At 42.0% G+C, this 25,339-nt stretch overlaps 1 protein-coding gene across 1 annotated transcript in view; it reads right to left on the reverse strand.

The window, feature by feature from the left end:
* RFX3 (regulatory factor X3) overlaps positions 1-25,339 on the reverse strand; it is a 178,244-nt gene that overhangs the window by 19,448 nt on the left and 133,457 nt on the right. Inside the window, exons 8-11 of the mRNA XM_081315879.1 lie at positions 12,951-13,072; positions 10,306-10,418; positions 8,990-9,102; positions 8,406-8,560 (exon numbers count right to left, since the gene is read on the reverse strand). Coding sequence (XP_081172005.1) covers positions 8,406-8,560; positions 8,990-9,102; positions 10,306-10,418; positions 12,951-13,072 — 503 coding nt within the window. The remainder of the gene's footprint in view (positions 1-8,405; positions 8,561-8,989; positions 9,103-10,305; positions 10,419-12,950; positions 13,073-25,339) is intronic.

Genomic DNA, 25,339 nt, shown 5'->3' on the forward strand with positions numbered 1-25,339 from the left:
CTGAAAAGCGTAGAAATCTACTCAAATCTTGGCCATAGACATCTCAGCAAACTATAAGTATGCTATATGCAAATCCCATCTTTCTGCACCTATGGCCTGAGATTCCAACACAAATAGCTACATCACGCTTGTAGTTACTGCCTACTCTTGGTCTAAGGCAACTTTGAATGCCTGATTGTACCCCTGAATGTTATGTTTGTTATTTAGGGAAGCTTCATCAGAGTAAGGTTACATTTGGGGTCTGGTTTTGTCATGAGATTCAATGTAGGCCATGATAAGACGACCAAATGTTGAAAGCAGCTTGGTCCTGCTTTAAAATTAGTTGTTTAAGGGTAACACGTTGAGATATCAAATTCATTCATGGAAAACCTTTGATGTCATTCAGAAGACTGTTAAAAGAAATGCTTCAATATGAAAAGAATCTTGCATAACTAAGTTATCATTCTCGCCATTGAGCATCATTAACAAATAAGAGCTGATACATTGTTAGGGCTGAAGAGACTATGATCCTGTAAAAACCTTTTGGTAGGAATAGAATATTCCATTTAGTATTTTTAGATAAAGTCATATTACTAGTTGGAACCCTAAAATAGTTTCAAGGTTACGATGACCCTAAATAAAACTCATTTCATAATATTTTTAAATTCTACTAGGAGACTGCGAGTTCAAGTTCCTCCTTAGGCACAAAGGCAGCTGGGTGACCTAGGTCTCGTCATTTTATGAAGAAAGCCATGGCAAACCACTTCCGAAATCTTGCCAAGAAAACTGCAGGGGCTAGTCGAGGCAGGTGCCAGGAGTCAACAATGACACAAAAGCACACACACAGTCACAAATATCAATTTTAAACAAAATTAACATACTTTGAAATAAGTAAGAATGAAGCCCGTTCAAAAAGATAGGACCTGTTTAAGGCCTTTCAGACAGCTCCTCTTCGTTAACAGGAAAGTGCAGTCCGGAGATCTTCTGGGACAGCTACAGCAAGACCTGACCGGATTTGCTAAAGAGAAGCAAGTCTACAGCAACTCTAGACGAACTTTTTCAAATGATCACAGGGAGCAGAAAGGAGGTGGATTCTATTTCAGTGTTTTCTCCTAGAACCTGGTCTTGGGCCACATAGGAATTTATTTATTTATTGATGGGATTTATATCCCGCCCTATCTCCCGAAGGACTCAGGGCGGCTAACAACAAAACATATAATAAGTACAGAAATCAAGATAAAAATAAAATTGAAATCATCTGTGCAATAAATTAAAATTAAAGAATTAAAAAATAAATTAAAAATTCTAAATATAAATTAATTAAAATGCCTGTCAGTCCAGGTCAGCCTGGTGGAACAGGAGTGTTTTGAGGCTGCGGCGAAAGGATTGGAGGTTTTGGGTTATCCGAAGTTCAGGGGGGAGCTGATTCCATAGGGCTGGCGCTCCCACAGAGAAGGCCCTCCCCCTGGGGGTCGCCAGCCGACATTGCCTAGCTGACGGTACCCTGAGGAGGCCTTCTCTGTGTGAGCGTACTGGACTATGGGAATTTGTTCCCGGCAGCAGATGGTCCTGCAAGTATCCCGGACCTAAGCCATGTAGGGCTTTAAAGGTAAGTACCAGCACCTTAAATCTCACCCGGAGGGCAACTGGTAGCCAATGCAGCTCACGCAGGATGGGTGTAATGTGGGAGTATCGGGGTGCTCCCATCACAACCCGTGCAGCTGCATTTTGCACTAGCTGAAGCCTCCGGGTGGTCTTCAAGGGCAGCCCCATGTAGAGAGCATTACAGTAATCTATACGGGAGGTCACGAGTGCGTGGGTGACTGTACGTAGGGCATCTCGGTCCAAAAAGGGGCACAATTGGTATATAAGACGAATCTGTGCAAATGCCCCCCTAGCCACGACTCCAATATGATCTTCAAAACTGAGTCGTGAATCTAGGAGGACGCCCAGATTGCGTGCTCTATCAATGGGAGGTAACATCTCTCCTCCTATAGTCAGAGATGGAACCTCTTGGACTAAACGAGATGACGGTATGTACAGCCACTCAGTCTTGGCCGGGTTGAGTCGAAGCCTGTTTTCTCCCATCCAAATCTGTACCGCTTCCAGGCAACGGGACATCACATCGAGGGCATCACTGGGTTGGTTCGGGGTGGAGATGAATAGCTGGGTATCATCAGCATATTGATGATATTTCACCCCGAAGCCACGGATGATCTCTCCCAGCGGCTTCATATAGATGTTGAACAGGAGGGGCGAGAGCACTGATCCCTGAGGCACTCCACAACTAAGAGGCCTAGGGCTTGACCTCTGCCCTCCTGCCAACACTGTCTGCGAGCGGTCCGAGAGGTAGGAGAACCACCGCAGGACGGTGCCTCCCACTCCCAGCCCCTCAAGACGACGCAGTAAGATACCATGGTCGATGGTATCAAAAGCCGCTGATAGATCTAATAGGACCAGGACAGAGGAATAACCTCTATCTCGGGCCCGCCAGAGATCATTCACCAGTGCGACCAATGCCGTCTCCGTGCTGTGCCCGGGTCTGAAACCCGATTGGTACGGATCTAGATATTCAGCTTCCTCCAGGTTCAAAGGGAGCTGTCGTGCCACCACGCTCTCAACGACCTTCGCAAGGAAGCGAAGGTTGGAGACAGGACGGAAGTTGTTTAAAACAGCTGGGTCCAGTGTTGGTTTCTTGAGGAGGGGCCTTACCACCACCTCTTTCAAGGCGGCAGGGAAGTACCCCTCACTCAGTGAGGCATTGATAACTGCTAGGAGCCAGCCTCGTGTAACCTCCCGAGATGCATAGACTAGCCAGGAGGGACACGGGTCCAACAAACATGTGGCGGCACTTAGTTTCCCCATGATCTTGTCCACTTCATCCGGAGTCACAGGATCAAACTCTTCCCAAATGTACTCGGCCAACTTCATCGTTTTCCTCTCGTTAGATACTGCCCAGTCAGAGTCCAGACCAGCCCGAATCTGAGCAATTTTGTCCACCAGATATTTACTAAATTCCTCAGCCCGTCCATGTAGGGGGTCCTCTCCCGTCTCTTGACTTAAAAGGGAGCGGACCACTCTAAATAGGGCGGCCGGGCGGTTATCTGCGGACGCAATGAGGGTGGTGAAGTAGGCGCGCTTTGCCACCCTCATTGCCACAAGATAAGATCTAGGTAATAACCAGCACCTCGTATCTTGCCTCACTTATGTAATATTATCTCTGTTTGTTCTTCAAGGACAAGCCTGTCTGTTAAATTCTATACTAGATAAAATTTGCTCAAGGATTGTATCAGGCTTTGGCCAGAACAACAATTGGGATATGTTTTCTTGGGGTGGGTGGTGGGTGGGAGGGAAGCAGTGTTGAAGCTAGTCTTTCCTACTCTTAAGATTTTTGACCAACTCGGGATTATTGACCACTGCTGAAAAGAGATTAATGGTTTACTACCAGGACTTCAACTGCCAAAGGGAAGACATTACTATGGAATCACCCATCTGAATTTTAGAAGAGCATTCTGATTATTGTTACGAGGAAGTCTCATAGGAGACTTCAACATCAGATCAGAGGGTGTTCCTGCCGCTTGAATTATTCACTACTATATTTATCAGAAAGGAATATGGAATTCTACTGTCCCCACATGATAATCTTTGAAGCAGAAGCCAAAAGAAATATTACTGAAAGCAAGGAATAAGGGGAAGGTGCAGAGACCAAGCTGCAGATACAGGTATTCCTCGACTTAAAACAGTTCGTTTAGTGACTCTTTGAAATTACAATGGCACTGAAAAAAAGTGACTTATGGCCATTTTTCACATTCACAACCATTGCAGCATCCCATTGGTTACGTGATCAAAATTTGGATGCTTGGCAACTAGTTCATATTTATGACAGTGTCCTGGGGTCATGTGATCACCTGTGATCTTCTGACAAGCCAAGTCAATGGGGAAGCCAGATTCATTTAACAACCGTGCTACTAACTTAACTAACTTACGTTACTCAATTAGCCCCTATTAATTTGACAAACATATACATCATGTACATGTCATTATTATCATCAATGGGATTTTTAATCCTAGCTCTATAACCCAGGGGTGTCAAACTGCCGGCCCGCGGGCTGGTTTCATCACACCGAAGCTGCACCCACCCCACTGCTGGCAATGCAAAAAGAATCGTGATACATTGGGACATGTCACGTGATGTGGCGAGTTTGACACCCATGCTCTAACCTTTTCTAAAATGTACTTTCTCACCAGGGCATGCACAGATTTACTGAGGAGAAAATCTTCAGGATTAGTTTCAGCAAAAGTTGGCAACCAAGCAGATATACAGGTAGTCCTTGATTGAAAATCACAATTAGAGCCTAAACTTTCTGCTGATAAGCAAGACAGTTGTTAAGTGAGTTTTTCTTCATTTTACAACCTTTCTTGCCATTGTTGTTAAGTGAATCTCTGCAGTTAAGTTAGTAACAACTAGTTGTTAGGTAAATCTGGCTTTCCCATTGACTTTGCTTGTCAGAAGATTGCAAAAGGTCATCACATGACCCCGGGACATTGCAACCATCATAAATACGTCAGTTGCTAAGTGTCTGAATTTTGATCATATAACTACGGGAATGCTGCAACAGTTAGTGTGAAAAACGGTTATAAGTCACTTTTTTAGTGCCATCGTAACTTCAAAAAATCACTAAATGAATGGTTGGAAGTCAGTAAGAAAGATGACCAGGATGTAAGTTTACGATATGTTTTGTCTTTCTTCTTTTTCTCTTTTTGGAGAATCATCTTAATTCAACTTCCACTTATGTAAATATAATTGATTATTTTACTAGAGATGCCATCATTTGAACTTCATAGTTAACTTGGTTTTATGTTTTGTTTATCTGCATTTTATGAAAAGCAGTCTTCCAAAAGGTCTAGCTTCCTTTGTAAGTCTACTATATTCATTTGGCTATTCTTTCTTCTCATTTTGTCCAGATGCCAATTATGTGCTGGCCAAAGAGATTACTGTATGAGATTACTTAATTATTTAAATAAAAGAGAACAGTCTGGAGGCGGTTCGGGTCTGGATGGGGAGGAACAGACTTCAACTCAACCCTGACAAGACTGAGTGGCTGTGCATTCCGGCATCCCGGGACATTCAAAATGTTCCATCTCTTTCTGTGGGGGGTGAGCTCTTACCCCCCGTGGATAGGGCTCGCAACTTGGGAGTCCTCCTAGATTCACGGCTTACCCTGGAAGATCATGTGGTGGCCGTGACTAGGGGGGCTTTCGCCCAGGTTCGCCTGGTGCGCCAGTTGCGGCCCTATCTGGACCGGGATGCCCTGTGCACGGTCACTCATGCGCTCGTGACCTCTCGCCTTGACTACTGTAATGCTCTCTACATGGGGCTTCCCTTGAAGACCACTCGGAGGCTCCAACTGGTACAGAATGCGGCCGCGAGAGTTGTCTTGGGAGTTTCCCGGTACTCCCATGTTACACCTTTGCTCCGCGAGCTGCATTGGTTACCAGTTGTCTTCCGGGTGAGGTTCAAGGTCTTGGTTATGATCTTTAAGTCCCTACATGGCATGGGTCCGGGTTACCTCGGGGACCACCTGCTGCCGGCGTCAACTCCCCTCCGCCCTGTGCGTTCCCACAGAGAGGGCCTCCTCAGGGTGCCTCCAGTCAGGGAATGCCGACTGGCGGCCCCCAGGGGGAGAGCCTTCTCTGTGGGTGCCCCGGCTTTGTGGAACCAACTGCCGGTGGAGCTCCGGATGGCATCAGACCTCCGAACTTTCCGTCGTGGCCTGAAGACCCATTTATTTGAATTAGCTGGTCTGGCCTGACGGGGGATTTGGGTTTTAAATTGTTGTTTTAGAATAGTATTATTGTTTTTAACTGGGCACTGATTTAATCTTTTTTTAACTTTTGTATTGTATTGTATTGTTATTTATATATGCCCTGTGAACCGCCCTGAGTCCCTAGGGAGAAGGGCGGTATACAAATTAAATAAAACGTAAACGTAAACGTAAACGTAAACGTAAAGAGAAATACAGCACTGGGGCTTGATAAGCTAATGACAAGGAAACTGACTGGAACATTGTAAGATTTTCCCTTCTTTGCCTCCTTTTTTAAATCATTGGTCTGAAATCCATTCTCTTGAAGTGTTGCTGTTGAGCATCACTTTATGATAAAATACCTGGATGACTTAATAATAGGCTAATTGAGGGTGTATAACACCAATAGTGTAGCACTGTGATGAAGGTACTGATTTTGTATGATACAAAACTAGTTTCAAGTCCCTAGTCCACTGCAGAATTCATTCTCATTCTCAGTTCAGCCAACCAAATGAGTTGATTTTGGGGACAAAACTAGGAGAAACACCATGTTCCCTATAGGTCAGGGGTCCCCAACCCCCGGTCCATGGACCAGTACCACGGCATGCCAGCAAACGGGCCGCACAAAGAAGTAAAGCCCCATCCGCAAAATTCAGGCAGCACACAAAATCACGCACCCTCCAGTCTGTGGAAAAACCTCTCTCCACGGAACCGGTCTTTGGTGCCCAAAAGGTTGGGGACCTCTGCTATAAGCCATCATAAGTGCTCTTGCTTCCTCCTCCCCCCCTCAAAAAAAGACAGGATATAAGTGCAGTGAATATTGGGGAGGGGAGGGGTGTCATGTAATATAATATTTCACCAATATCTACAGGATCAATTAAAAATATAACAGAAAGCTGGATTCCATACTGCTTAATGTGTAGGGTCTACAATGTCCTAACGTATCTTTCATATTCTTTCATATCTCTATCAAGCTGCTGAATGAAGTCATATGGACAAGGTGCCCTTAAAGATGTCAATGAAACCAAGCCTCCTCTTTTGCTCTCAAATTCAGCAGTCTGAGTACACCAATAAGCTGAACTGAATTTTGACAACATGGTGCTCAACAATTGGTAGTTTCTTGATAAATTACAAAACAAACAAATAATGGAATGGGGAAAAAAAACCTGTTAATGGAACAGAATGAAAACACAAATCCAATTCTTGACTAATTGTAAATAACCAGGAAAAACTATTGTGTACAAATTGTTGATTCTACTTCAGTTAATATTCATTTAACCTCATGGATGTCATTCTGATTAATTTTTAGACCACAGCAAACATTGGTATTTAGAATTCCAATGTTAAATAATGTTGTCTGTTGCTTTCAGGGGTTTAAACATACAGAAATCCCATGTGTTTGGTTACAGCAACTTTTCAATTTTAGAAAAATATGACATCACTGACATATGGTGTTCCATAAGAACACTCACATTATACAAAAAATAATATGAATAGCAAGATTTTATTCAGTCTCTTTCATAAGTGAAAGAGGTGTACTCTACTTCGAAGTTGGATACACATTCTCTGAATGTTTGTAACAATTACCATAGTAACATTTCTGCTAGCTTCAAAAGAAAAATGCTTTATACATTATAGATCCCTTGGAGAAACAAGTGCATCTAACTGAATTACAAAATAACTGTTCATAGAACACAAAGAGTGTGCAATTACATTGATTTTTTACTTCTCAAAACTATTGACTATTACTATTAATGGGACAAAAATTCACTATTTATTATAGTGCTAAGATAATGTTTTATAATAGAAATGTGTTTTGTTAAAAACCACAGTAAATCAGCTTTCTGAATGTAACAACAAACTACACTGCATTGGCCTAAATAATTGCCTCACTGAAAAGATAACTGTCCTCTTAAAAAGATTTTCTTTTCAACCACAGATGGCTAATCAACCTATAATATTTGCAAGTAGATGTTGTATCAATGCTGAATTTTTGAAAGATTGAGAAACTACCAAAATTCATGGTAAAATAAAATGTTAACGCTACATATGTGGCAGGGTTGGGATGGATTGAAATACTGAATTTAGATGGGTCATACCTTCCTCTGTAAGTATACTGACACAGATTGTGATATAACCATACAAGAAGAGAAAGTACAGTTATATCATTTCCCAATAATATACCAAAAAGCTTTCTTTTGGTGAGAAAGTACTATATGCTAGCTGGTCTCCTAATTGAAGTTGGAAAAATATAAAACAAATTTGACATTAAAAAAAACATCTATTTGAACCCTCACATCTATTTTATAGACTGAGGGGAAAGTTGAAGGAATATTTCTTTTTGTTCCCTAAAACAAAGAATTTGCTTTGTGACACCAAAAAAAAAAATCCCAACCCCACAATTCAAATAATATCTGCTAGATGTGGAAATCTAGGTGTAAAAAGAGTTATCAAACATTTATTACTGTATTTTTCTACACTCCAGATAAAAACAATTATACTCACGCTATTTCTATAGCTTTGAAAAACACTCCTAACGGATTCCTTGGGAGGTACAATAGGCAAAAGATCACCAGTAGTAAAAAAAAAATCCTTACAAGACGTCATCTATATTCAACTTACTAGGAATAGGTCTAAGGACGTCTGGAATGAGAATCTCCACCAAAGCCTGGTACATCACATGGTCACAGTTACACATCCATTTCAGAATTGACTCATTTTTGCACAGAGTTATCAGCTTTGCTTTCGGAAGTCGACTTTCTATTTCACTCAGATTGCTGGTGTGAACAAATGTATTAAATGAATAAATGAAAAATGCATTTACATGAAGATTAAAAAAGAACAATGGATTTCAAAGCTTTTACAAATAAACCATTAGAGATGTTTGAAAACACACTTAAGTTGCCCTGAGGCATTTTGTGCTGTAATGGCTGATACCTGGCCTCCGTAGTTTTAATCAAGGTGCACAGTTTTTATGCAGCAGTGATAAGAATGGCCTTGGAATTTGGAATTATCCCATGAGAAAATAACTGGGTCCTATTCGCAGAAAATAAAATGATATGCATACAACTATATGCTGCAGTCCTCATAACAAAATGAAACTTTTTTTATTTTAATAATTTAAAGGACAGCATTCCTTTGAAGGTAAAAGGCAGATTTTGTTTTATTTATAAACCAAATACCCAAGGGCTCAGGTAAATACTAACCTTGGCTCAGTGATAGTTGTGCCATCAGTTGTTGAGGGAGAATAGCGCCAAAAAGTCTGCCACAATTTTTCTATTAGGCTAAACTGAAGGTTCACTACAACATCCAATATTGCCTGAAAATCCAAAGCAAATACGGGTTTGCATTTTGTCTTTATTTAATGATAAATATCATGGCTGCCGTTTATAAGGAAATAAACCCCAGCAATCTCAGTGGGACTCATTTCTGAATAAAAACTTTTTGTACTGCACAATTATGCAGTGGTTGGGTCGTTTGATTTGGTCATTTTCATAAGCAGATGTACTGCATGGCATTCACAAGGATTATCTTTATAATAATTTCTGATATGAAGAAAAAAATAAATTTATCGCGCCTTACACAGAAGTTCAGTAAAAATACAGAAAGTAAATTACAATGGAAAAGCTGACCTACATAAACTGAATAATGTCAGGTAAGTAGTAATTTTAAAGGAGTTCCATAATTATCAAATGAGAAAGGAGACAATGTCAATGTCTAAGTTGACATTGTCTGCCTCTAACAGTTGACTGGAGTTCTAGACAGCAGAAGGTGCTCTCCTCATAAAGTACAAAGTAATTCTTGAATCCATCACCTTCTACAACAGAAGTGAGCGGCCTGATGTTGCCCAGGTCTTTTGGATCATTCCCCAATCCTCTGGTAGTAGCTGTGCTTGATGTGCAAAGGTGAAAGTAAGTCCTAATAGCTAGTGGCACTGGGCTTCTCTCTCCCAACATTCTAGAATGTAGGCCAGATCCTCAGCTATTGACTAGATCAGGGGTAGGCAACCTTGGCTCTTTTATGACTCATGGACTTCAACTCCCAGAATTCCTGAGCCAGCCATGCTGGCTCAGGAATTCTGGGAGTTGAAGTCCATGAGTCATAAAAGAGCCAAGGTTGCCTACGCCTGGACTAGATAATTCACATTAAAATAACTGCTTCATCCAGTAATCATATAATGCTCCAGATCCTTCAGCAGTGTTCGAGACAATATTGTTTGAACACTGGTTTTGTTTTATATTCAGAGTCTTTTGTCACTGCTTAACCATGGCTGATCTTTATGATGGCAGAACTTAAAATAACGCAGGGAAGACTTTAAAAAGCAAAACCAGTTTTCTATTCTTTGGCTACGCCCACATCTTTTTAAGACACACAATGTATATTACATGAAACATTACTTCACTTAGCAACATTTGATTTTTCAGAAAACAGATACTTCTGGAAGGAATGGAAACACTTGCTGCATCACAACTGGTATTTTGTGTTTTATCACAGGGACTCAACGGTAACATAGCTTCCTTACCTCACAGTGTTCTCGATAGAGACTCTGTAAAGACTTAATATCCTCAAAAGTAGTACCATCTGGCAGCGAAGAGATTTCAACTTCTCCAAACTCTGGAAGTGCTCGAGATGCATCTGTATCCATGACAACCCAATAGAAGAAATATATTGTGGACTGTGTCAGTCATAATATCATTAAGAAAACAATGAATAATATTAAGAAATAAATACCCCAAAGGCCTATGTGTTGGATTCAAAACCAAAAGCAGAAATATTTGGCAAGATGATGTATAATTTAATTTGTTAGCAGTTTGAATCAAGAGTCTATAACTCTAAATTAAATCTTTTACATAAAATAACCAAAGCCTGCTGAACATGTGCTGCATTCAATGGAATAATAAAATAAATTTTGAAAGGGTATAATTTGATACAGGAAAAACAGAGCTAGAATATGTCCAGAGGGAAATTAATAATAATAATAATAATAATAATAATAATAATAATAATAATAATAATAATAATAATAATAATAATAATAATAATAAAAAGTTGGAAGGGACCTTGGAGGTCATCTAGTCCAACCCCTTGCTTGGGTAGGAAACCCTATACCATTTCAGCCAAATGGCTGTCCAGTCTCTTCTTAAAAACTTCCAGTGTTGGAGCATTCACAATTTCTTGAGGCAGGTTGTTCCACTGATTAATTGTTCTAACTGCCAGGAAATTTCTCCTTAGTTCTAGGTTGCTTCTCTCCTTGATTAGTTTCCATCCGTTGCTTCTTGTCTTGCCTTCAGGTGCTTTGGAGAATAGCTTGACTCCCTCTTCTTTGTGGCAGCCCCTGAGATATTGGAACACTGCTATCATGCCCCCCCCATCCTTCTCTTCATCAAACTAGACATACCCAATTTCAGCAACCGTTCCTTATATGTTTTAGCCTAATGTTTTTCCTAATGTTCTATTATGTTCTAACCTCTCTTAAAATTAATCCATTGGATCTATTCCAGATCTATTGGGAATTATAAAAGACTTTTCTGCCTCTTACATGCCAGCTTTCCAGGTATATGAACAGTGGTCCTCCAGTATAAACATATACAATTTTCCCATGTTTCCTCATACAATTATGTTTTATATATCATTGATCATTTTCAATAACCTCATCTACCCCATTCTAGTGTATTTATATCTATTTGAAAGTGAAGGTAAAAGTAAGTACACTTCAGATAAGGTCTAATCATTACAGAACAAAGCACAGCTTTTATTTCCCTTGAACTGAGAAACACATTCTAAAATTCACACAAAATTGCATTTGCTTAATTACTTCTCAGTTGAGATACAGAAATAAAGTGTCTTAAAGTCACCAATTTTAATCCTTTTAGTCTCTTCTTTCTGCCTATTATCATATTTCCTGTAGTTAATAACTGCAAAATAAATGGATTTGATCTGAATGTATCTTAACCATTGCCCTTGGCCAAATTCAATAGCAGACTTGGTTAGTAGAACTCCTATATATTTAACTACATTCTCTCTAGCCAGGATGAATTTCTTCAGAGTTATTGCCTGCAATAACAGAGGTTCACTAAAATATTACATCTGTGGCATACCCAATTTTTCAGAGTCAATGCCATTGAAGAAAACACTATCAATTCTCGAAAATACAGTCTCAAAGGTAGGCAGCTTTAATTTCCTTCAGGCAGTGCATCCTGGTTTGCACTCTTCTCAGGTAATGGTATGGCATCTTCTGACGGGACTACTTTATCTCTCTGTATGCCAGCTTTGGCTGAGCCAAGATATTCATCATTTAATTATCTATTTCCCACTGCTTCCTCTACATTTTATTAATGTACTAAATTTGCTTCTTAGACTATGAATTGCCCAACTGAAAAGAATGTACAACTCTCAGTAGCTCTGAATATTCAGGATAGTGTTATGTGAAAGTGGCGTTAACATAGATCAATAATTGTATACATTTATACATACTGTATATGCGCGAGTGTACATACACACACAATCAGTGATTAACATTAACTGATTCAGAGAACAAATAATTCTAAAATAGTTCACGTTGCACATATTTTTTCAAAGGCAGTATTTTAGCAATAGCACTGAATACATCCTACCGTATGTAGGAAAAGAACCTAGGAGCAGAGTTAAAAGGGGGATCAATCTAGAATACCTCATAGCCACAAACTAAGTCCAACCTCCCTTGAATTCTATTGTCCCTTCTCTAACTCCAAGCAGGTGTTAATCATTAGTTGAGAAGCTTTCTGTGCACAGACTTTTTAGCAATAAATCAGATTAATTGGACGTGAGGATCTGATCTTTTGTGCTTGACAGCTGCAGATTTTAGTCATAACCAGAAATGCCAGTACAGTTAAGCAACATCTAGAAATTCCCAGCCTTGCTTTAAATTAACCTATCTATTCCAGAGAGTACAGTCACAGGACAGAGGAGTAAAACAGTCTTAATTCTCCAGTACAGCAACAAAAGGATGTCAGAAAATGCACTTGACCTACAAACCTAATGAAACATTCAATTTCTGTTTTGTTATCATGTTGAAACAATCCTATTAAATTCTCTAAAATAGTCCTATTAATTACAATGGATTATTTAAACAAACAAACTCCAATGTTCTGTATTTTAGCTAAAGATGACCATGTTTTTTTCACATACCTAAAAATTGTTGATGATGCTGACTTTGAGCAATCACAGTTTGTTCAACAGATGTGCCTGTTTGCTGACCACTTGTTGTAAAGCCATCTGAGACTCCATCCACTTTCTGCATAGGCTTGTACCTAAAATATATTAAAGGCAACATAGGCAACGTAGTATTTATAAGATTACTATAGTGAGGTGTTTTTTTTCAGAAAAATGATTTATCTTTACATTGTTTTCAGAAATGTTTGTAATGCATTCCATGAAGTAAAGCAGTTAAGGTAACTGTTTTCTTCAACTGTTCAGCATAAATCAGCATTTGCTTTTCTAGAGGTACTTCATGTGGCATGTATGTAGGCGGAATGATGACAGATGGCTTTAAATTCTTTTAACACTGTACGGTAAGCCAGTGGTTTATTAGATAATTACAGAATTGAATTAGCTTTAATTTTCAGTGTATGTTCAAACTGACATATCAATTCCCAGGATCTTCCAGCTATTTATTTAAAATTGACAGTTTACTACCCCTTCATTGTATGGATTCTCTTAATTAACATAGTAGAGCAGATCCACAGGTTGACACCAGTGTGTCCCCAAAAAGTTCTTGGTTCTCTCCCCAGTCCTCAATTCATTTTCCACATGCTCCGAAGAAGAGATATTGCTAAGGAAAGGAACTCAGGAAGAAAGCTTGTTGAGTGGCTTGCTGGCCTTTAATTCTCACCAAGTCCAGCAAAATCCTATCCTTCTCCTATTCCTTCTTGAGGCAACAACTGCAGCCTGAGCTCCCTTTCAACTAGGTAAAGGTAAAGGTTCCCCCGCACATGCGTGTTAGTCATTTCCGACTCTAGGGGCCAGTGCTCATCTCCGTTTCAAAGCCGTAGAGCCAGCGTTTGTCCGAGGACATCTCCATGGTCATGTGGCTGGCATGACTAGATGCCAAAGGCGCACGGAATGCTGTTACCTTCCCACCGTAGTGGTCCCTATTTTTCTACTTGCATTTTTACGTGCTTTCGAACTGCTAGGTTGGCAGAAACTGGGACGAGTAACAGGCGCTCACTCTGTTACGCAGCACTCGGGATTTGACCCACCAAACTGCCGACCTTCTGATCGACAAGCTCAGTGTCCCAACCCACTGAGCCACCGCGTCCTAGAGCAGCATGCATATCAACTAGAGCAGCATGCATATCTTTACAACAAATACAAGTGATCCAGTCATTGGAGTTAATCAGCTACTAGGCCAATAAGAGATATTTAAAGCTCCAGCTTTTATATTATCATAGATATTCCTTTAGCCTTGTAAAGGCACAATGGAAATGTTTGGGTTTAACAAACTTTCTTAAACTGTTCTGGTCTACCTCTGGAAAGGGAAGGCACCTATTGCCACATACTTGGGGGGGGAAGCTAAGAGGTAAGCATATTTATTATGACTACTTTTGCCCTCTTCAATATGTAAAAGGCTGACATTTTAAAATTCCAATTTTTAAGAAGAGGTAGCAGAAATGGAAATATTTCTGTTTCTTCTTGGGTGGCATAGGTATTGTCCAGTGAAAATGACCTTTGCACTATTCCTTGAGGGAGATGGGCAGCATAGAAATATGACATGTAAACATATAAATAAATAACATTCCAATTTTGTTTCTTTACCCAATTGGCTAGGCAGCTTTGGTAGCCTAAACACTGAAGTTACCTTCAGTGGGAAAGCAGGTACGTGGATTAAATGATCAGTGAGAGATCATGTCTTTGGCAATTGCTTCTCTAGTGCCCCAATTTTATTTCCCTTATTTAGAAGATCCTGATCTCTCTATTCCATCACCTGCAAGAGAACGTTTTTCACCAACTTCACAATATAGTTTTGTGGACATATATAGTGGGAAAATCCAAGTAGGTAGTATACAAATGCAGGCAAATAAAGAAATAAATGCTGGCAAAGGCAGAAATCTAATAGGTATAAAATGAATCCATAGTTTAGAGAAAGAAACCAGTATATTTTAAAGCAAGTTTGAAAAAGCACAGAAACAAAACCAATGTATTGCTATAAGCTGTTCTGTACCAGCCTGCTACCGGCCCTGCAGAAAAAGCAGGGACAACCCCTTTACAAACGGCAAGAGGCTGGAATTAAGCCTGCCAAATTTATTAACATAAAACAGAGCAAAACAAGACACCAACCATGAAACAGGAGCTATGAAACAGGAACTATTAAAGCGGATGCCTTCAGCAAACCAGCCCTCCCACGCATTCCCCTTTTATACAGTTCAGGGCGTGGCTCCTCTCTGCCTCCTTCCGAGGTGCCCCATTGCCTTCTTCTGTTTACTCCTGATTGACTGCCTCCTGCGTCGGGCGTCCTTGAACAGGGCCAGCTGTGGGTCATCTTCATCCACGCTGTCAGGCTCACACAGCTGGGTCTCCGTCGTGACCAGGTGGGAGGGGCCTGGCTGAAGGCTCTCATCAGCAAGCTCTTCAACACCCCCCTCCTCCTCTGAGTCGTCCGACCCAACTGCCGAACCCACAGGCTGACCCTGAATCACAACACTATCCCGCACTGCATGGCCCTTCCCCCGGGTCTGCCGATCCGGATGCGGTCGGGATGGAAATTGTTCATGAAAAGCGGTCACCAAAGCAGGGGCATGAACGGCGGTCGTGTCTTCCCAGGTGAACTCCTCTGGTCCGTAGCCTTTCCATTCAATCAGGTACTGGAAATGACCTTTCAGCCAACGGGAGTCCCTGATGCTGGCGACCTCATATTCGGGGGTGCTGTCTCCATCACGAGGTCCTGATGGGGGAGGTTCCGCTCGGCGGAGTGGACAGGCCGGTTGCTCGGGGACCAACAGAGACCGATGAAAAACTGGGTGCATGCGCAGGGAACGTGGCAGAGTTAAGCGATAGGTGACCGGATTGATGACAGCCTCGATTGGGAACGGTCCTAAATATCGGTGATCTAACTTTCTCACCGGCCGTGTTGACGGTAGGTTCCTGGTGGACAACCAGACCCGATCTCCCACCAATAGTGGAGGCGTATCCCGCCTTGACCGATCAGCAAACCGTTTGTAATCGGCCTTGGCCTTCTCTAACTGACGTCGCACCAATCGATGGATCGCCTGTAACTCTGCCATGAAGTCGTTCGCTGCCGGCTCCGGTGAGTCCACGGGAGAAAGGGGGAAAACCCGGGGGTGATATCCCACACTGGTCAAGAACGGTGTCATCTGTGTGGAGGTGTGCTGCAAATTGCGCTCCGAAGGGTTCAGTTTTCGTGAATGGTACGCGCAAGGGAAGAGGGTACCACTGGGCATTGTTGACTGGAGTAACACTGCCCCAATGACAATGTCGGCGGCGTCCGCCTACACGACGAACAGCCGTTGCAGGTCAGGATGCTTCAAGATGGGCTCCTTCATGAAGGCTTCCTTCAAAGTCTGGAAAGCCCGTTGTTCTGGAGCGTTCCACTGGAACCGAGTCTTCTTCTGCAGGAGCTGGGTGAGGGGGGCTGTCAAGGCAACAAACCCAGGGATGAAAGTTCGGTAATAGTTGGCGAACCCAAGAAGTCGCTGAACATCCTTCACGCGACGCGGGGGTTGCCAACTCTGCAAAGACTCAACCTTACTCGGCTCCATGGCGATGCCCTCAGGAGAAATGCGGTGACCCAGGAAATCAATGGTCACCCAGTAGAACTGGCACTTCTCCAACTTGGCAAACAGCCGATGTTCTCGGAGTCGCTGCAGGACCTGATGGAGATGCTGATGGTGCACCTCATGCGACGGGGAGTAGATCAGGATGTCGTCCAAGTAGATCACGACAAACTGATCCAACAAATCCCGGAAAATGTCGTTCATGAAATGCTGAAACACGGCGGGGGCATTGGTCAGGCCAAATGGCATCACCGTGTACTCAAAATGTCCATAGCGAGTACCAAACGCCGTCTTCCATTCATCACCTGGCCGAACCCTGACGAGGTTGTAAGCTCCACGCAGGTCCAGTTTCGTGAAGATCTTAGCCTCCCGGAGTCGGTCCAAGAGTTCGGGGATGAGGGGCAGCGGGTAACGATTGCACACCGTGATGGCGTTGAGTTTCCTATAATCACAGCAAAGCTGCAATTCGCCGGACTTCTTTTTGACGAAGAGCACGGGTGCAGACACTGGCGAGGACGAGGGCCGGATGAAACTGCGAGCCAAATTCTTCTCCAGAAAGTCCCGCAATGCAGCCAACTCGGGGTTCGACATGGAGTACAAACGCCCCAACGAGCTGCATCACCCGAAAGAAGGCTTAACACAAACCCCACCTTATCCCGGTCAGTGGGGAAATCAGCTGCTCTCACGCTGATAAAGAGCTGGCATTGTCCCAGGAAAGCAGGAAACAGTTCTAGATTGCCAGTAAATTTATCCAGCATCGCAACTTGGCATTTTCTCCTGGGTGGGGGTGATGGTGGGGGTGCAGCATGGACCTGAGCTTGCAGTTGAGCCACCTGAGCTGCCAGCAAAGTGAGTTGCTGGGCGAGCTGGGCATTCTCAGCATGTAGCTGCTCCATAATAATAGTAAGGGGTGGGAGGCTGAAGGCAAACTGTTCTGTACCAGCCTGCTACCGGCCCTGCAGAAAAAGCAGGGACAACCCCTTTACAAATGGCAAGAGGCTGGAATTAAGCCTGCCAAATTTATTAACATAAAACAGAGCAAAACAAGACACCAACCATGAAACAGGAGCTATGAAACAGGAACTATTCAAGCGGTTGCCTTCAGCAAACCAGCCCTCCCACGCATTCCCCTTTTATACAGTTCAGGGCGTGGCTCCTCTCTGCCTCCTTCCGAGGTGCCCCATTGCCTTCCTCTGTTTACTCCTGATTGACTGCCTCCTGCGTCGGGCATCCTTGAACAGGGCCAGCTGTGGGTCATCTTCATCCATGCTGTCAGGCTCACACAGCTGGGTCTCCGTCGTGACCAGGTGGGAGGGGCCTGGCTGAGGGCTCTCATCAGCAAGCTCTTCAACACCCCCCTCCTCCTCTGAGTCGTCCGACCCAACTGCCAAACCCACAGGCTGACCCTGAATCACAACATAAGCACTGTTTTAAATACAGTAGCTATGTTAAGAATAACCCAGTCTCCGTATCAGTCTATAAATAGTTAAAATGATAAGTCATTTCATGGCAGCTTCAACCTGACCCCAAAAGCATAAACTGTACTCATTTCTCCAAGAGGTTCCTTTTTCTGGTTTAATTATTCCATTTGGTAACTCAAACTGTAAGTTTAACAATACCAAATCAAAGTAATAACTGTTTTAAAACTGTAAATTGATTATCACAATAAAATAATTCCAGAATTTATGGGAAAAATTAAGAAAGTGAGTTATAGTAGTTTTGCAACCAAATACTGTAGTACTGTAGGGTTGTAGATTAGAATTGTTACTACTCCCATGTCTTTTGTGTTAGTATTTTGAAATTTGAAAAATTACACCTATGGAATTGATCCTCTTTCTCCATCACCAATTTTCTCTAACACAGGGCTTTTCAACCAGTGGTATGGGTACCACCTGTGGTACATTGGCACCTGGCAGGTGGTACACAACCATCCTAGAAAAGTGGTAGCAGGAAAGGGGAATGAGCTGAACTGGTGGCAGCACTGCACAAGCCTGAGCGAGAGACGGCTGGAGCTGCAGGGCTGTAAGGGCTCAGCGGAAGCGCCAGAATCAGCACTTCTTCGGGGCTGTCAGGGCTCGGCAGAAGCACCAGGATCAGTGCCAGGCTCCAGCTGGAGCTCGGTGCTGATCCTGGTTCTTCTGCTTAGCCCAGAAGAAGCACCGATCAGCTGGAATGTTGCAGCATCTCCAGGATCTTGTGATTTACATTCAGATTTATTTATTTAATGGGATTTATATGCCGCCCTATCTCCCGAAGGACTCAGGGCGGCTAACAACAGTAAAATACAAGTAAAAATACAAATATTAAAAATTAAACTATATCTATAGCCCCAACTACAACCAATAAAACCTTAAAACCATATTAAAAACCCCATTATCATCAGTCCAGGTTGGCCTGTTGGAAGAGAAATGTCTTAAGGTCACGACGAAACGACCAGAGGTCTGGGGTCATCCGGAGCTCCAGGGGAAGCTGATTCCACAGGGCAGGTGCCCCCACAGAGAAGGCCCTCCCACTGGGGGTCGCCAGCCGACATTGTCTGGCCGACGGCACCCTGAAGAGGCCCTCTCTGTGTGAGTGCACAGGGCGATGGGAAGTAACGAGAGGTAACACGGGAGGTAACGAGCGCATGAGTGACCATACATAAAGCATCTCGGTCAAGATAGGGGTACAACTGGCGCACCAGGCGAACCTGGGCAAATGCCCCCTTGGCCAAGACTCCTATATGATCTTCTAAACTGAGTCGTGCATCCAGGAGGACGCTTAAGGTGCGCGCCCTATCAACGGGAGGTAACACCTCTCCCCCCATAACCAAAGATGGAATATCCTGGACTACACGAGATGCCGATATGTAAAGCCACTCGGTCTTGGCCGGGTTGAGTTGGAGCCTGTTCTTCCCCATCCAGATTCGTACCGCTTCCAGGCAACGGGACATCACGTCAAGGGCATCACTGGGTTGGTTCAGGGTAGAGATGAAAAGCTGGGTATCATCAGCATATTGATGATACCTTACCCTGAAACCACGGATGATCTCACCCAGTGGCTTCATGTTGAACAGGAAGGGAGAGAGGACTGACCCCTGGGGCACCCCCACAATCAAGGGGCCTCGGGGTTGACCTCTGCCCCCCTGCCAACACCGTCTGTGAATGGCCTGAGAGGTAGGAGAACCACCATAGAACAGTGCCTCCCACTCCCAACCCCCCGAGACGTCGCAGCAGGATACCATGGTCGATGGTATCAAAAGCCGCTGAGAGATCTAATAGGACCAGGACAGAGCAATAACCCCTATCCCGGGCCCGCCAGAGATCATCCACCAGCGCGACCAATGCCGTTTCCGTGCTGTACCCGGGCCTGAAACCCGATTGGTATGGATCCAGATACTCAGTTTCCTCCAGGACCAGCGGGAGCTGCCGTGCCACCACGTTCTCAACAACCTTCGCAAGAAAGTGAAGGTTGGAGACAGGACGAAAATTATTCAAAATAGCTGGGTCCAAGGCAGGTTTCTTGAGGAGGGGTCACAGTGTCCCAGGGTCATGTGAAGTGACCAAAACCTGCTGCAACCATCCAGCAGATGGGGGGAATAAAAACCAAACACCCCCCACCCCACCCCTGCTGCCAATCCTCAACAGAAATGCTCACAACAATGAAAACCTCGGACAGGAGGAAGAGCGCTGCCAGGCAGGCAGGCAGGTGTCTTGCTCAGCTGTGGCTTGGGGGGCACTTTTTTCAGTGCCATCGTAACTTCAAAAAGTCACTAAGCGAACTGTTGTAAGTCTAGGACTACCTGTAGTTCATCACTTTTTTCCTTTTTTTCTTGGTCATCATGTTTTTGACACCTTGCTAGGCGACTGGTGGTACTCAGATGTTGCCATATCCTAAAAGTGGTACAATGGGTGAAAAGGTTGAAAAGCCCTGCTCTAACATACTCTCTCTTATTTCTTGTATATAATCTTTTACTCTTCCTTTAACCATGACACATCCTGGTCATATATTCAAAATGGTGGCCTAAAACACCCTTAATTCAAGTCTCAAGCTGTGACTTCTGTCTACCCACTCCATACAAGCTTTTCTCTATGCTGTAGTGAATTCATTTAAGTTTATGTTTATACTTGATTCACTGAAAACAAGCAACAGAACACAGTCAAACTAGAGTCTTGGACTTTAAGAGAGCTAATTTCAATAAACTTAGAGAGGGCTTGGGAAGGATTCCATGGATGAGAATCCTCAAGGGGAAAACAACTCAAGAAGCTTGGGAAATGTTTAAAAGTGAGATAATAAAAGCCCAGTCTAGCACAATACCAACAAAGAGGAAAAATAATAGCTCTCAAAAGAAACCAGCATGGCTGCATAAAGAACTCTCTGATAAATTGAAAGACAAAAAGGACAAGTATAGAAAGTGGAAAAAGGGGCACATAACTAAGTCAGAATATCAGCAAATAAGCCTGCAAAGATGAAGTGAGAAAAGCTAAGGCTCAAAATGATCTAAGGCTTGCAACCAAAGTCAAAAGTAACAAAAAAAGCTTCTTTCAACATATAAAAAGCAAGAAAAAGTGAAAGAAATGATTGGTCCATTAGTGGGTGAAAGTGGCAAGAAGGTGACAAGCAACAGGGAGAAAGCAGAACTATTTAACTTATTTTTTTGCATCTGTCTTTACACAAAGGGAAAAAACAGACCAATCTATCAAAAATAGTGCCATAAAAAACAGAATAGAAACACAAGTTAAGATAGGCAAGAAAATGGTAAGTGAGCACCTGTCCAGCCTAGACAAGTTCCAATCACCAAGACCAGATGGATTACACCCCAAGGTTCTCAAGGAACTGGCTGATGTGATCTCAGAACCACTGAACTATATTTTTCAAAGATTTTGGAACACTGGGGAAATACCAGAGGACTGGAAAAGAGCTGATGTAGTTCCCATCTTCAAAAAAGGGGAAAAAATGGATCCAGGAAATTACAGACCTGTCAGCCTGACCTCAATACCTGGAAAGATTCTGGAAAAGATAATCAAACATCGAATCAGCGAACACTTAGAGGCAAACAAATTCATTACTAAAAGCCAACATGGGTTTGTCAAAAACAGATCATGCGAGACAAATCTTATTGCATTCTTTGACCAAGTGACAAAATTAGTGGATCAGAAGAATGCTGTGGATATAATTTACTTGGACTTCAGTAAGGCATTTGATAAAGTAGATCACAACCTACTACTTGATAAGACAGAAAAATGTGGGTTAGAAAACATCACCATCAGATGGATTCGTAGCTGGCTGACTGGCCGTACTCAGCGTGTGGTTCTCAATGGAACCACATCTACATGGAGGGAAGTGTGTAGTGGGGTGCCCAGGGCTCTGTTCTGGACCCAGTGCTCTTCAACATCTTCATCAACGATTTGGATGAAGGGATATATGGGGAACTCATCAAATTTGCAGACGACACCAAGCTGGCAGGAACAGCCAACACTCCAGAAGACAGGCTTAAGATACAGGAGGATCTGAACAAACTTGAACACTTGAACAAAATGAAATTCAATGGTGAAAAAAGTAAGGTTCTACATTTAGACAAAAAACCCCAAATGTACAGGTATAGTATAGGGGGTACCTTGCTCAACAGTAGTAACTGTGAGAGGGATCTTGGAGTCCTAGTGGACAATCACTTAAATACGAGCCAGCAGTGTACTGCAGTTGCCAAAAAAGCCAACACAGTGCTAGGCTGCATTAACAGAGGGATAGAATCAAGATCACATAATTATTAATACCACTTTACAATGCCTTGGTAAGGCCACACTTGGAATACTGCATCCAGTTTTGGTCACCACGATGTAAAAAAGATGTTGAGACTCTACAAAGAGTACAGAGAAGAGCAACAAAGATGATTAGGGGACTGGAGGCTAAAATGTATAAGGAACGGTTGCTGGAATTGGGTATGTCTAGTTTAATGAAGAGAAGGATGAGGGGGGACATGATAGCAGTCTTCCAATTTCTCAGGGGCTGCCACAAAGAAGAGGGAGTCAAGCTATTTTCCAAAGCACCTGAAAGCAAGACAAGAAGCAACAGATGGAAACTAATCAAGGAGAGAAGCAACCTAGAACTAAGGAGAAAATTCCTGACAGTTAGAACAATTAACAAGTGGAACAACCTGCCTCCAGAAGCGGTGAATGCTCCAACACAGGAAGTTTTTAAGAAGAGACTGGACAGCCATTTGTCCGAAATAGTATAGGGTTTCCTGCCTGAGCAGGGGGTTGGAATAGATGACCTCCAAGGTCCCTTCCAACTTTATTATTATTATTATTATTATTATTATTATTATTATTATTATTATTATTATTATTATTAAAAACTTTTATTCATAAAACATGAAACTCAGTCAACTGAACACTCAAATTGACTGGCACTAATGGTTGACACGGGATTATATTATTATTATTATTATTATTATTATTATTATTATTATTATTATTATTATTATTATTATTATTATTATTATTATTAGCATTAGCATTAGCATTATTACCATTATTATTATTAGCATTATCATTTGAGTTAATCAGGACATGATCCCCATTCTATCCATGAATCTAATCTAACTCTGCAGTCAAGCAACAGTGATGGAAGCAGTATTGCAATGCAAATATAATCCTTTTTCTACATGCATTATTACATCACATTTATACTGAAAAGAGGTATAAATTGATGCTGTTCCCACAGAAAAAAAAATCTGCTGAACTAAAGTTTAAGTATGACTTAGCCTTCAAGTTTACAGGGAAATAAACAAAAACCTTTCTACAAACATACTCAAGACATAGTGTTGTCTTGTCACATTGCATATATGCACAATCATTTGCACTCTGATCATTCTTACAGTGTCATATATATAGTTTGCAGAGATACTAGACTAGTTATTGCAAAATAAATGAGTTTAAAAATTTCACTCTAGATACAATCAGTTAAATCTGAATTTATTCTGTTTTACCTTGGTTTCTTTAAACTATTGACATCAAATTCAGCTTTTTTTTATTTTACAAGTATGTATTTATTCACTTCACTTCACTTATTCTAGAAACAGAATAGAAATAACTGGATGATGATTTAGGCCAGTGGTTCTCAACCTGTGGTCTGCGGTCCCCTGGGGGTTGCAATGTTGTCACAGGGGGTCCACGAAGGTTTGAAGAAATGCGGTGATTTAAATCTTGAGTAAAGTCTTGGTGCACCATGGCCATGATCCGTGGCCTCAAACGTTATTTAAAGGGGGCCCGTGGTGAAGAAAAGATTGAGAAGCACTGATTTAGATGATTAATCAGATACCTTTTTTACGTTTGACAAAAGTCTGTGGTTACTGTTAAAACATAGCAAATGGCAACATTCCTAGAAATGCTTTACTGCAAATGTTACAAGCTGTTCCTAGCTGCTTCTAAAGGATTCTTTGAAGAGAGGTTTATTACATGACAATTAAATCAACATGTTAAATGAATTATTTCAAAATCCAAAGTTGTTGATAAAAAGAGAGAGAAAGAGCAGGCTGCCCAGAATATGGCCTGCGTTTGTGCTACTGTCCTCCTGTCTATTTAAGCCAGCCAGCACAGCAAATTTGGCTTAAAAAGTTGAGTGGTTTTTAAAAGAGGACAATTGCGGGGAGGGAATGGGGAGGAAGAGGAGAAAGGGAGTGGTGTGTCTCTCTGTGTGTGTGTGTGTGTGTGTGTGTGTGTGTGTGTGTGTAACTAAAGCAGCCAAAAAGGTAATTTTCTCTAACAGTATTCCCAAGAAGTACTGGAGGACTCATAAGGAATAAGTAGGTGGAATAGGAGTAGCAGCAGTGGGGAAGAGTGGAATAGTGGTGAGTAGTGAGTACAGGTAGTCCTGGACTTAGGACCACAATTGAGCCCAAAATTTCTGTTGCTAAACAAGACAATTGTTAAATGAATTTTGCCCCATTTTATGACCTTCTTGCCACAGCTGCTAGGTGAATCACTACAAGTAAATTATTAACATGATTCTTAAGTGAATCTGGCTTCCCTATTGATTTTGCTTGTCAGAAGGTGGCAAAAGGTGATACTGGAGTAGACAAAAGACAGTACGTCCTCATTCAGTAAAGGAGGCAGCATCTATGGGGAAAGAGCTTTTTACAAACGTGTTTAGGCACATTGAGATGGTTGCACTTTGATCCAAATTAGTAACTATGGAAAAAAAATAACTGCACAAAATTAATTAAATTCAAAATAATATCCAAATTCAAGGACAGCCTCTATTTAAAAACAAGCTAACTGAGCAGAGCGGTAATAAATCGGGAGGCTTAAAAATATGGTTGAAAGGATACTGCTTATAACAGTGACCCTTAAAACACATCACAGACTATTATTTCTAAAGGATTTCAGACAACACTGCAACAGACAATAGAAGAACCTGCCACTTTCCCCAATGCTTTGAATTAATGCTTTGTCAATGTTAATTCTTTTTCCAGTGCTACTAAACCAAAGACATGGAAAATGAAAACAGTACAGAACAGCTGGGTTTGCTATTTTGGCTAATTTGTTCGTCCACAAAATATTTACTAACCTAGCTACTGCAATCAATGGTCCTCTTAAAGAGCACAGAATAGACTAAAGCTTTTTGAGTATTCACCACTTAATTATAACCAAAAAAAGTAGCAGTCCAAAAACAAAAAAACAACAACCCTGAAATAATAAGCTGTAAAAATAAATAAATAAAGCCTTAGGAACACTGAGTCCCAGTCAGCATTCCTTAGAAAGAGGAGGGTAATTGGGAGCTGATGACCAGAACATGTAAACAGAAATA

Source organism: Vipera berus (assembly GCF_964194415.1).
Source record: "Vipera berus genome assembly, chromosome: 2".
Lineage (NCBI taxonomy): Eukaryota > Metazoa > Chordata > Lepidosauria > Squamata > Viperidae > Vipera > Vipera berus.